The following is a 13,897-nucleotide window of genomic DNA, read 5'->3' on the forward strand; positions in this document are numbered from 1 at the left end:
GTCTTTCACCGGACGAAGAAGTTCATGTACCTAGCCTCAATGAACTATTCGTTATAAAACCCTTTTCGCATATTCTACAAAAAATATGTTCTCTTTTCACTGTCACGATTTGCCAGATTATATCTCGGCATTAACGGAGATTTGAATTGCGTCTTCTTTTCCCCCATGTAATTTTTTGTGGCGAAGTATGCCCTTCTATGTTGATTTATATTTCCATGTCGCTACAGTTCACATGGCACACAACGCCGATATAAAATCTAATCCTAAAATCGCATCACACGTGTTGCTTTAAAGGAGTTTGAACGTGTAATATTAATTTGTACTTTTATATTTTTTTAGAATGAACGTATTCAAATATTTTTATGTGTTTTAGTATGCATCGATGCAGGCGAAGTATAGTTGCGAATATTTTGAAGTTTTACGAGTCGAACGTTGGCCATGAATGTGGTAAAGTATAAAACTCTTAATGCTTTTACAAAAAATAACATAGAGTTGTCAATTAAAGTGATCTCAAATTCTTTAAGAGTTTTTTTGTAACCAATACCAAATATAAACAATTGTGTACGTATGTAGCATACTGTATGACTAATGATGATTTAAATAAAATAATTATGAGATATGGTACTCCAATACAGGGAAACATATCGTAAATGTAATAGGTAAAATAGTTTGTATATTTAGTTGTACTTTCACTTTTTTCTTTATTATATATATGTAATTATTTCCTTATGTTTAGTATGAAATAAACATATTTTCAAACATCGATACATTTGACATTAAAGCGTTTCAGAAAAATATGATTTTCAATTGATTAAGAATCCATAGAAAACATTTGTTTATTTTATTTTCATTAATAACTTTTATCTTTGTTTTCTCTTCTTTATTCTTGTCTAATAATTTATGTTAAAGTATCGTATTTTCCTATATAAGTTTCTTACAAGAAGTAAAATAAAATGAATAAATATACAAATATTTTCCATTTCTTTTTCGCGTGATTATCATGAGATTTATGTACCGATTGAGTGTATTTGTAACTACTTATCTTCTGGACAGCGCCACCAGTTGGCGTTGCTAACACAATTTTAGTAGTTGTTCGAAATAAATTACTATTTACATAAGCACGCATCAAATTATTCAGTTTTAAGAAAGTAAGTCGTTATAATAGTACAATTAACAGTATATTATATTAAATACATGCATAGAGTTCCTAAGAATAATTAACAATACTTAAAAGCGATAAGAATATAGAATAACGTATGATGTAATTACATATTATCTTTCTATTAATTTATTAAATACAGTAGTGTCTACATTATTTTGCAAATATTTGAAAGATCACAATCAAGTTTATACAAGTAAGGATATACTTTTAAACAAATAAAGGTTACAACATTTGCACATTTATAACAAAACGAATTGCAAACAGTAACTCATTAACTAGCATCTGTTTGAAAAGATTTCAATCGAGTAAAATCTTTTAATATGTTGCAGTAGAATAATTCTATTTCTATAGGACAAATTTCGTATTTCTTTTTTTACACTAAGAACTCGTAGGGCGAAAGCTAGTTACGTGTGCGCATGCGCTGCCTACCGACTGAAATTCGAACTATGTTCGTAATTGAAATTCAAACTATTGTGCAAAATTGTATTTACTTTTATTTTTATAGACAATGAATTCAATTTTAGTTGTAATAAAAAGTTTACTTTCTTCTTACTCAAATGAAATGTTTAAGCAAATATTACACATCTTTACATGCACACGTTCCTTTCCTAGAATATCTTACAATAGTTGTCTCAAATTTATTTTTTCAATACTTTTAAATTTTATAAAGGAGGGCACATTCAGTCAATGAAATTTAGAAAAAACTTTACTTCTGATTGGTATTTTTTTGTTCTTATACATATTAAACCAGAAATATGTAATTTTTTAATTTTTATTAACGTCTTGTACATTTTTTTACGTTTAATTATTATATTGAGTACATTTGAGTATAATGAATTTTCAATATTGCAGAATTTTATTGATTTTATGGAATACGTAATTAATACGTTTTGTTGCTAATGGTACGTTCAACGTTACATTTTGTTGTTAATGTATTATAATATATAAATATTTACGTCTGAGATTATTCCAACTTCATTGAACAATGAAATTTATATTTTCTAAATTTATAGAATCTGCTATTCTAATTGCAACATAAAAACTAGAAGAGATACAATAATAACAAGGACGTAATATGTATTATAGTTTTTACTATTTTATAATAATGTTGTAAAAAAATATTTTATAATGACTAACAAGAAATCTTCAAAATCTAAACAAAAGTTATTATAACGTGTATAATTATAAGTTGCAGTATTATTTGTATTTCTCCAAATGCTGATTATGACACTCACATTTTGATTGACTTTTTGAGCGTTGAAGGGAGATATAATTTTAAAGTCTGATTCTGCCATCAGATTTTGAAATAATATTTTGTCAAAATAAATTTCATATTGACATATAACAAATTATTTATGGACATGAGTCGCTACTTTTATGTAGATACAAATTTAAATACATATTAATAAACTGAAAAATAATTTGCAAGAAAATAAAAAAAAAACAAAGAGTATGATAGTTCCCATTACTACTTAGTATTGTCTCTCTTCGGGAAAGCGTAGCATCTTATTTAATAAAATGATAATTTAAAGTGAAAATAATGATTTGTATCGTGAATTATTATAAGAATATAGTAACAAAGAAGTAAAAAAAAAATGTTTTGTCGTATATTCGTATACTAATCGTGAATATTAATTTGTAATATCGTTTTTAGGTATCAAGTAATATGTTCTTTAATTTACATATGTATACGTGGAGAAGCTTCACAGAGTAATTACAAATTTAATATTGAAGTACGTACGTTCAACAAAAATTTAAACGCTCATAGTATATTGGTATTTGAAAAATGAAATGTTACTTAAGATTATTAATTAAGCGATACAGTAATTTAAATTAGTAAAGTAAAAGCAATATAAAAATTTATACGATACTTTTCTTTAAATTCTGTACGCGTAAGTTTTTAACTTATATATTTTAAACGATATATATCGTGTACAGTATTACAACAGATTTTAAATTTCGCGGGTTTCTGAATATTACATTTCCAGTAATCGATTTATTGCTGCGCGTGTTTCATATTGTTTTTATATTAAGTACATATATAACTAACTATCGATTATTGTATGTTTTAGGTTGCACCAGCAATGAATAATTTGAAAGAAAGGACCGATTGGTAAGTCCATTTATTACTGTCTCTGGACAATACATAGGTAATGAAATTGGAAAGATGGGAATTTTATTTGAAATTTTTAATTCTATCGTCCAACTAGCACTGAATTTCGTAATTTATAGTTGCAAAAATCTCAGCATTGGAGAACATTTAGAAAGATATCAGTATGAATTGAAATATATCATTGTACTGGGAGTGCACATATAAAATTTAACATAAAATTCCGTAACTATGTTAAGGTTATAGTTACGTAAATTATCTTGAATCACTTTTACATTATTAATGGCGTCAAAAGGAATAATGATTCTGTATGAAACATAATTCGAATATAAGGGCACAAGTGTATTTCGATATTTTTATTCTCAATTACCGCCATAACCTCACTCATTCTTTTGTTCGGAAACCTTAACAAGAGAGATGCATAGACAAGTACGTAAGTGCGATCCGAGATCGAAGTCGAGGTTTATCCCGATGGTCACGCCGTCGGGAAAATTCTGAACAATGTAGCGAACAGTCCTGGCAACAATATCGCAAAGCTCGAATCGTCGTGCACGACGTCTCGTAAGAGCAGAAGAGCGGAACTCGAACTGTCTTCTCCTTCTATTTGTCGGACTGCGCTCTCATTTGCTGGCTCTTGCGTCTCTCTGCGAGTCTCTTTCTCTGCTCTTTTCTCTCTGTCAGAACCTATATAAATGTATGTCTCTGTCTTCATCCCACTTATGAATCGCTCAAGTCTCTCTCTCTCTCTTGTTCGCTCGCGCACTCTCTCTCTTTCTCTCTCGTTGGATAGGATGGATCGGGCCACGGACGTACCCGACAGGATTGGACCAGCCTCTGACGTCATTGCGTGGACCGACGTATCTCGTCGACGATTGTCGAAAGCATGCTGTTCTTGCGCGTGTATATGTATCCACCTACGGCAATCAGCGGCAAATTCAAATATACGGTAAAGTTAGGTTTCTGCCGTGCCACGCAATTTTTTTTTTCGTATTCTGTGATTAATTTACAATGATTTTGGAGAATTAGTTTCCTGATTCCGGGGGAAATATTTTACCATCGATTTCCATGGTTTTTCGAAATAAGACAAAATCTAAATTTTCTGCACGGAATTCAAGAGGACGGGATAGTATAAGAGTAACGAGGAAAGAAAGAAAAGGGACGAATTATTAATTTCGTCCATGAAGGCGAAATTCTGGCGTTTTAAATATGGATTTTCACGGTTCGTGTATTCTTTAGATATATATTCCTTGTTTCTGTTCCTCGTGTATTATCTATTTCGTTGCTTGTATTCTTTATTTAGCACAGAGGTTGCAATACTTTTTGTTTAAAATCAACCATTCGACTTTACTAGTGTTTATTGGTAAAGGGTTCATTATGCGGCATTAGTTTCACGTTGATACAACGGAAGGAAATTTTATTTGAAATAATGAACATCGTTTCTTCCATATACATAAGTGAGGAAATTACTCCTTTTAACTGTATAATGCATTATAAAACCTCAGTACTTTAGGTAGTAAAGATACTTTGAACGCTGCCCCAGATATTTCATGTTGAAAAGCCACGCGCAGCCGTTCGAAAAGATTACCCGCCTTCCGAGAACGTAACTCATCGCACGAGTACAGAATTTCTGACAAATCGAAGCAACTTAAATGTAGAGATTCTTTCCAACGATAGATATTTGTTCTTTCATTGTTTCGAATATTGTATTGATTGTATCAGTAAAGAGGCATAACCGTTGACACGTTCGTTCCTCTTATATGTCTTTCTAAGTTATGCGTGACATCATATTCGTAAGGACATAAGGTTCCCGAAAGAGGACAATGATCGACCTCGCTCAAGATGAATGACATCGAAGTCTGCGTAAGCGGCTACGTGCTCCGATGCCGAGAAACATCAGCAAGGGCGCTAGCCGCTGAAAACAGTAGAGGTTAGGTACCCCCAGGACGGTGCGTTCCAGGCAGTAGAGAGAAGAGTACCCGGAGAGAGCACCCGGGACGGGTAGGTAGGTATACATAGGTAGGTAGAGCGCAGAGGCAGACGAGAAGAGACGACCGCTTGAAATCCCTCTCTCCTTCCCGCCTTTCCTGCCTGCTTCTCTCTGCCGCCCGTCCGCCATGCCACTACGAGCGAGCGAACGTACAGCTAGGCCGGCACAGTCCTGTAGCCCATTTGGCATTTCCCCAGCTATAGCGGCGGTCCTGTAGCCCATCGTTGTTATCGTCCCGCAGCTGCATAAAGTCGGCTCTACCTCCCCTTACCCCTCCATTCCTCTCCCATGCTGTCGACCCACCGCCCGTCCACTCCCCTCTTCGCTCTGTTTCGCTCACCTCGCTGCTCGACATCAACGTTTCTTCCTCTATCTCTCTCACTCTCCTCCCCCCTTCTCGTTCTATCCTTCCTTCTCTTACCAGCCTACCGACCTGATCGTGTTGCCCTCCTTCATTCCCCCAGCCGTACCGTCGCTTCGACCAATCCCCTTCCTTGTCGCCCCGTGAGCTCTCACCGTCCGCCGTTCACTTCTCTCTCCCATGAGCCTGCTAGCCTGACGTTTCCCCCACCGTGTTCCCACCACTACATGCATCGCCTTATTCTACGTTGTTACCGCTACCTCACGCACACATCGGCGAGGTATCAGTCCACGTTTCTACAGCGACGCAACGGTGGCGCCGCCAGCCAGGGACGCCTCGAAACGTTTTCACCCTCCTCTCTCCTCCCGCCTCACCGCAGTCCATGTACCGCCGACGACGCCTGATGCTGCCGTGCTGCGGCATATACTCGTGCGCCGTCCTTGTCGTTCTATCGATTCCCCTCCCTTCCCCGTATTGCTCGCACCCAACCTCTACTCGTCCTACTCGTCATGTATCCCCTCTTTCGCTTTTCTCTCCTCTCTGCGTCTCACTGGCAGCCAGCTTGCCTGTCTGCTTGCTTGGCCGGCCTGACTGCCTTGCCTGCCTTGCTCGTTTGCTTACTTGCTTGCATGCGAGTCTGCCCGCTAGGTTGCTAGCCTGCTTGCTTGGCCTGCCCGCTTCGTTCATCCTCTGCGTCGGTAACCTTGGTGGAGAATAACCAGCCGTTCAATTCAAGGAATTATGACGGCCCCTCGGTTCTCTCTTTTTCTATTTGCTAGCCCCTCTTTCTCTTTTTCGTTCTTTGTCACTAATTTCCTTCTCTGTTCCTCTTTCGTCGCTGCTTCGAGACGAGCACAGACTAGAGCCGGTCTTTTCCTTTGCTCGTTGGTGCTCATTCGTGCTGATATTTACGCGCCTATGGGCCCCGTACAGCGAGCGCCGCCATTACGAGAACTTCAGGGACGATGCTGTTCGATAATACAAAGCGGGTTCTACACCAGAGATTAATGTTTCTGTGACATGATTATGAAAGACGATTTTTAAACACCGCTCGAACATCTCGTGTTTGCAGAACGAATATGCCAGAGACGACTCTACAGTGACATCGTACGAAACGTACATATAATTTTCGACACTGAGGCGAGACCGAGGCGATATCCTTGTTGAGTTACGGAAACAGCGCCATCGCTAGACGATGCCACGCGCGAATAAGCCACTGCGATTCGAGGTTAGGTCGTTACAAAATCATCCCGATCCGATATTTTTGATTGTTCGGTTCTGGAAACATTTCCAGACAGCGTCAGCGAATTCCGTTTCCAATTTTTCGTTCACTTTGGTAGCGTGATACTTTTATGCAAGGATGAATAATGGTTAACCAATTTAGAGGTTAGACGAAGTAGCTATAGAGAAAATCGATGAGCATTAACGAATCCAGGGTACGACTAATGGTGTTCGGTCGTCGATTGAAAATACCTTGTAACAAAAATATTCTTTTCGTTACACGTACTTTAACGAGAACGTTTTATATGCTACGCAGGACTTCGTTTGTTACATTCTACGCAAAATGTTTAATTTATAACGATTCGTTTGAAATTGACAAATCGTTATTGACGGTAATCAACGCGCGACGAATCACGGACGGCACAGTTTTAAAATCTTCTATCTTTTTATATTTCGATACTAACACATAATTGACAAATAATCTATAATAACATATGTGTGCACATATACAACGTAAGATAATCCACAACAAAATAAAAATATTTTTGTATTTCCGACTGTTGAATGTATATTTGCACGAGATAAAGAATACTTTCGGTGTACGACCGACGAAAGTATTAAATTTATCGCGTGACTACTACATAAGTATTTCATGCGTACTCGTCAAACATGTCCTTCCTCTTTTTCCACCGTACGATGAGTGGGCTGTTCCGAAATATCGATCGATGCTACTCAGCGTTCGTCACGCGGCAACAACAAATGCAAATTATAATGAAATGTTCGAAAGTAAAAGTTATACCGTGAAATATAACAAATAGACAAATTCGGTACGTCGATGGGATATCGTAACCACGCGAGTAGAACGTAACTACATTAATGGCTATTAATCCAAGTTTTCAACGCAATGAAATTTATATTCCGTTCGATCAATCGTACGTTTCATTTGTATCGATTATTAGAATCGCAACTCGAAAGTAACGATGCAATTTTACTCCAATTTTTTCCCGTACCCTCTCCACTCGTTCCCGAGTACAGAGATCGCGAAGAGCACGAACACGAGGTCGTGTGCATTTCGAGGAATAGGTGCGGCAATTATCGCTTCGCGTTAATTTTTGGTGGTTTTATAGGTAGCTGCACTGGCGTAACCAGTCGATGATCGATCGGCTGGAAATCTCCGCAACGTTATCGGTGGAATTAACCCTTGAGATACCCTGTGTCTCGCGGGCCCTTCAGTCACTTGAAATTATTGGCGAACACGGTGAGTAATTGCACTTTCAATTGGTAAATTATTAAATCCGTCGCATCTCGTTGTTACGTTCGCGTTTTGATTCCGTTATTGAAATCCACGGCGGCATCTTTTTTTTCTCTTTTTTTTTACCCTCTCTATTTTTTGTATTTTTTTTTTTTTTTAATAATTCCACCGCGCTACACGGCTGCACGCCGAATTAATAACAATATAACGTTCGGATATTTTTTTTTCGTTTCCACGAATATTTAGAAGTGTTTTCCGGGCTATCGATTAGTATCCGTTTCGAACGAGAGATACTTTCCGCGCGCGTTATTGTTTACCGAGATCGAAAGTAAACTTGTTCGTAACGAAAAGGAAAAGAAGAAAAGAAAAAGAATAAGAGAAAAAGGAGAACACCGAAGATACGTATTAAGGGTTAGTCGCGTTTCGAAAGTACGGTTAAGTTGTTTCACTGTGGCAGATATTGAGGTTACGCGGAACGTAGTGCAGTAGCGGCCGTTTCGGAATATTTTAGAGCGCTCGTTATTCTGTTTGTCTGGACGCATAGAAACAGCGGGGCAAGATGCAACTTTTTTCATGCGATCTTGACCTTTGAACAAAACGATTGGCTCCTCCCCCCGTCCCCACCCTGCAACCCCAAGGCTCGTAGGGTAGAGGATGTAGGATGTCGTTCGCGCGACATCAATGTCAGTCACTTGTTGAATGTCGGCCAGCATGTACGGATGAGCATCCGGCGTGCGTCCTTGCAGTGTTTTTCGCTGCAGCCGCGCATTCCTCCTCTCCGTTCGTCTGAGGTGCACGTCGCCCGGTAAACTCGGATCACCGTATAAATACCGGGAGACGACATCTTCGTAGACGTGAAGCCTGCGGGGCAAAAATCAATCGTGGTTAATACACGGGGATTTTTGCGAAGCTTACGCTCGTGACCGAATGTCAGAGACAGTAGGAATATTTAGTAGGAATATTATGCGTTCATTGGACGATTTTTAGAAACGAAAGAAACCATCAGGTTGTTCGGAAAGTCATTTCGTTTTTTTTTTCTTTTTGGTGCAGTGTCTTGGGTAGAGCATTTTATTAAATTACACATTGGTATACGTTTTTCACAATTTTGGAAAACGAAACGACTCTTCGAACAACTCGTTATTTACTCGATGTGTAGTTACAATTTTGATCGGCTGCTCGATTCGTGCAGAATATTAACACAGACTCAGAAGTGTGAAGAAAGACTCAGTAAATACGATCTGTGAACTTTGTATTTTTATGATACAATTGATTTAAGTCTTAACGCGAATTGAAACTTTGACGAGAGAAATTGTAGCGGATGAATAATATGAATAATTATTGTTCGTCGTCGTGGCCTTGTTGTATTACACACAATGGGGGGATATTAAAAATACCTTGCAGGAAGTGTCCAAATGGTCTGTGTTGTTATGTACACATCGCGCTAAAAATTAAAGCGGATGTATCTCTGGAATAAAGGACGAAACCGTATCTGTTAGGATTCTTTTTTTAGTTTTGAGATGTAGGATACGTCTGTTAATTTTCTGACGTGTGTCCCGGAACACTCTGTAGAATATGTTAGACATTTTAACCCAGCGTTTTCCAAACTGTATTCCACGAATAATCGTAATAAATCATAAAAAGTAGAAATACATGATACGTATAATTCGTGTATATTTAATCAATTTTATATAATATTAATTTAGTTGGAAGAGTATTAAACATGCATTTCGAATATTATTTTTTTTTTGGCTGCAGTTTATTTGCTGCAAACGTAGGAATAGATTTGATACTGCATCCATTAGGATTCAATTTTTTAACGTTATACATAATACTAAATGAATTGGTCGTTTAAAGATTCAAAAGTATCAATTTTCCTAAAAAGCAATAATTTTTCCTTTCTCTAAATCCTAATTTGTACTGTTTTGGTGCCTATATGTACAAAATTTCTTATACAGAACACAGCTTTAATTTTCAACTCATTTTATCACATATGTGATTTTATTTTTTTAATCGAAATTAATTTGAACGTCAATTATATATTTTCCATTCTAAAAGTATACAAAGTGTTCCAGATTTTTCTCGACAAACTGCTTTTCTCGTGGACTTATTCTATACCTGAAAGTAAGAAACAAATATTATGTAAAGTTTCGCGATAAACGTTTTGTTACAAAGTTACGAACAAACATCGTACGCATGAAATATGTAACAAACACACAGAAGGTCAACTGTATTCATTTGATCCACACAGTCACATGTTTTTCATCATTTTCTAATATCTTCACTAATTCCAATACCCTTACCAGCAGTTGTTCATAAACTATCGCATAAAATAACACCTTGCCTCAAACTGCCAAGAATATTTTCCAACTACCAAAAAGAGATTTCACGTATACAATATTTGTTTACAACCCCGTATGAAAGCGTTTATTGCCAAACATTGTATAAAATTCTTCTCCTATCCTATAAATTAAGTACACGCGAATTTTCTCGGGTAAAACGCCTCGAGACTGCGTAAGTGGTTTATAAATAAAACATACGAGATGAAAAGTACAATATACCACGACTGAAGAAATTTCTGAAACAATGTTCCACGATATTCGGACACGTGCAACGTAACACACACGGTAGCCTCTAATTATTCAGACCTGTGCAGAGGTGTCTCGAATCCGCGAGAGTACTGTACACTCGAACATTATTTTCAGATGTGTGCAAACACTTTACAGTACGTTCGTACTGGTCGTTCGGATGAGCGATCCTCTAATAATGTTGATATTTAATAGGTGAGCTGTGTGCACGATTTCACGGCAGCACGTTTTCGGAGAGATGATTCGTTTGTTAATCGGCTATGTATCGGTTGCAAAATGTAACCGGTGTAGGTAAAATTCGAGGATCCGTAACCAAATCAAGATTGCCTGTTCTATTTTCGTTTGCGCGCGTTGCAACGCGTTGAACGCTCGAGGAGCGAATTTCCATTTTCGTTCACTCGACGAACAACGTGTTACGAACACGTCGAATGACGTTTACCACGATGATTGTGTTCACTGTTTTACGGTCCCACGGGACCGGGAAGATCGAGACGGAGACCGACACCGATTTTACGATTACGTTAACGATCACGGAGCGCGAATTCAATCTTAACGCGGTTTTTGCGCGACAGAGTGCTTCCCTTTGGCGTACCTGCGACTGAATTTCTCTAACGTCGAATACGTAGTTCGAGTTTATGTAAGAGTTATTTCGACCGAGGTGCAGAGGGATTTAATATTCGCTTAATTAACTCAAAAGCTCGTATCGCGCGCGCGCGTGCGCGCTGTATCGTTAGGTTAATTGCTGGTGTGTCTTTTGTGTCTTTTTCGCCAAGTATCCATTTGGTATCCATTTTGTTTCCTACTGATTTCCTACGTTGAACATAAGAGGATTCGATCAGGCATTCAATCGGAGAATTCTGGACTTTGGTCCTCGTTTGGACGAAATTCGAACCTAAAGCTCGCGTTTAATTTGTTTTTTACAAATTATTGAACGATAATATCTGAATCGGTTAGACGATAATTATTGAATTGGTTGTTCCTCGTTGGGAGAAATTAACTCGTCTTATTTCTCGTCCGTGGTAACGTATTTACTCGAAAGCATCGTAATATGTTTGATCAATTTTAAAAGTACGGTATGTTGATAATTATATTAGGGTAACTGAAAGTAGTTATTGTTGTAGAGTTATAATTTTCGTGGTTACGGTACGTGGAGTTTATGCTCCTTCCTATAATAGAGAAATACTACTAACACTTTTACGTTCAATAATTATCCTTCAGGTTATGTGTGTTTGTTACGTTGCCTCTTCCTGAAATGTGCTTTAGGTTTTACAAAAATTGTTGAATTGTCTTTGTAACTTCCGAGAAGCTCGAAATTCTACCGTTGAAACGGTTCAAATAAACATTAGGTTGTACGAAAAGTCGTTTCGTTTTCCAAAATGGAGAATATGTAATTTAGTAAAATGTTTGTACGCTCTAAAAACATCGTGTTTCATTTTCACCAAAAAAAAACGAAACGACTTTACGAACGACCCAATATATTACCGAAGAGAATTAAAAGTAAGACGAGTTAAATGTTAAAGGTTCAATCTTTTGCGTATGAAATGTTTCTCGTGTGTAGCTAATGTCAGGCGTTCTTGTCCTAATTTGCTTATAAGGGGCATAGAAGTCTCGATTAACATTACACGTACCTGTAGATTTTGTTGTCTGTCGTGACTGAAACACTTTCTTCGAATTGATGTCCTATCGTTACTTTACATTGTTACTAGCCCGTTCTATTTAGATTATTTTAATTGGGAAATATTAGACCGTAACGCAGGAAACGCTCGGATTAAAGTAAAAATGCTTCTCTTTAACAAAATTTTATTAAACCGAGCTTTTCCCCGAGATACTTTGCCAACGAGTTACAATGCTCTGAACACTCCATTTGCATAGAGATGATTATCTTCCAGAAAATTGTTTTTTTTTCTTTTTTTTTTTTCGGCGGATCGATAACAGTCGACGGCCTTAAAAGTCCTAAATCTTTCTTTAATGACTCGTGTACTTCGTACTTGCAACTGTGAAGTAAGCAGCCATTGCGTATGACTGCATTTGCATTGCATTTAACTTTTACTGTTTGCGCGCATACGTGATCATCGAGCGTTGATCAAAGCAATGGTGGTAGTCGAGAGTACCTCTGATAATTCGCATGTTTTGAACACTGACACACGCAACGATGGTGTGGTATACATAATTAAGCTCCAGAATCAACTGTTGTATTGTTCAGCGGAGAAACGTGCCGAATTATTGTAATCGAAAAAAAAAAGTCCAACACTTTTAGTTATGAACACATCTGGTAGGCGCGAGAAAGCTTTAATCGCGAGTTTGAAGAATTTCATCACCACGAAGACTGTACTTCATCTTACAAGTCGATCTTCTTCACCTGCAGACGTCTTCCTTTTGGAAGTGTGCAGATAGGGCGTGAAGGGCCTGTAACACGACGTCGACTTTAATGTAACCTCATGACCCTTTAAAAGGAGACGACCTCTCATCTCAACGCGAACTTTGATCCTCAGTCAAATAACCACGATGGGATTGGACTCGCGATTGTTCATTTTTTGTCTTCTTTTTCTACGGATTCAAGACGAAGCAGAACCGCGGGATTCTATTTATTATTATTTTACACGGCCACGAACAACGAGGGAAGTGGAGAGTTCGTATATTCAAGGTAGAATGGATTCACCTCCATTATTCTTGACTCACGAAATCAAAAAGCACGAGCGGAAAACTGCGATAGGACGGACCTCTTCTTCTACCGGGGGCGATAAATTTTAGAGATCCTTCGATTTTTGAGCTCCGTTGGGAAGACAAGTATTTGCGTTCATCTTGTTAACACATTTTACGATAACGAGCCGGAATACTAATCACGGACTGTAAACCCCTTTTTTACTTGTAGAAGTTCTGCTTCTTAATTTTTACCCAACGAAGATTGTATGTACTCGTGGAGGATGTGATGAGTTATCGTATCTCTCCATCGGGTAGAACGTTGCGTTATTTTTTAAGTTCGTTTGCATTTTATTGGTATCGAGTCATGGAGTTTTTAACGAAATCGCTCGTTGTTTTTCGCTAAAAATCAGCGATTTCGTGCTCGGGCGAGTTCAAGCTTATCCGAATCGTACGACCTACCTGAAACGCTAGGGTCGAGTTTACTTCGAAATACGGGTACCTAAATAGTGGCAGTTGTTGCCTAAGTTCAGAGCCGAGTTCAAACAGGTCTGAACCCTCGGCCCATGGCCCATGGCC

At 37.8% G+C, this 13,897-nt stretch overlaps 2 protein-coding genes across 2 annotated transcripts in view; both read left to right on the top strand.

The window, feature by feature from the left end:
• Positions 1-269: 269 nt before the first annotated feature.
• Positions 270-4,623, top strand: LOC143146123 (uncharacterized). Its single transcript, XM_076310134.1, has 7 exons — positions 270-306; positions 374-447; positions 2,817-2,895; positions 3,235-3,275; positions 4,063-4,218; positions 4,299-4,398; positions 4,573-4,623. Exons 2-7 carry the CDS (start codon positions 443-445, stop codon positions 4,621-4,623), a joined length of 432 nt encoding a protein of 143 aa, XP_076166249.1. The 5' UTR covers positions 270-306; positions 374-442.
• A 3,354-nt stretch (positions 4,624-7,977) lies between these two features.
• The window catches only part of LOC143145672 (uncharacterized), a 45,193-nt gene continuing 39,273 nt past the window's right edge, over positions 7,978-13,897 (top strand). Inside the window, exon 1 of the mRNA XM_076309265.1 lies at positions 7,978-8,099. Coding sequence (XP_076165380.1) covers positions 7,994-8,099 — 106 coding nt within the window. The 5' untranslated portion in view covers positions 7,978-7,993. The remainder of the gene's footprint in view (positions 8,100-13,897) is intronic.

This window comes from Ptiloglossa arizonensis, chromosome 4 (genome assembly GCF_051014685.1).
Source record: "Ptiloglossa arizonensis isolate GNS036 chromosome 4, iyPtiAriz1_principal, whole genome shotgun sequence".
Classification (NCBI taxonomy): Eukaryota; Metazoa; Arthropoda; class Insecta; order Hymenoptera; family Colletidae; genus Ptiloglossa; species Ptiloglossa arizonensis.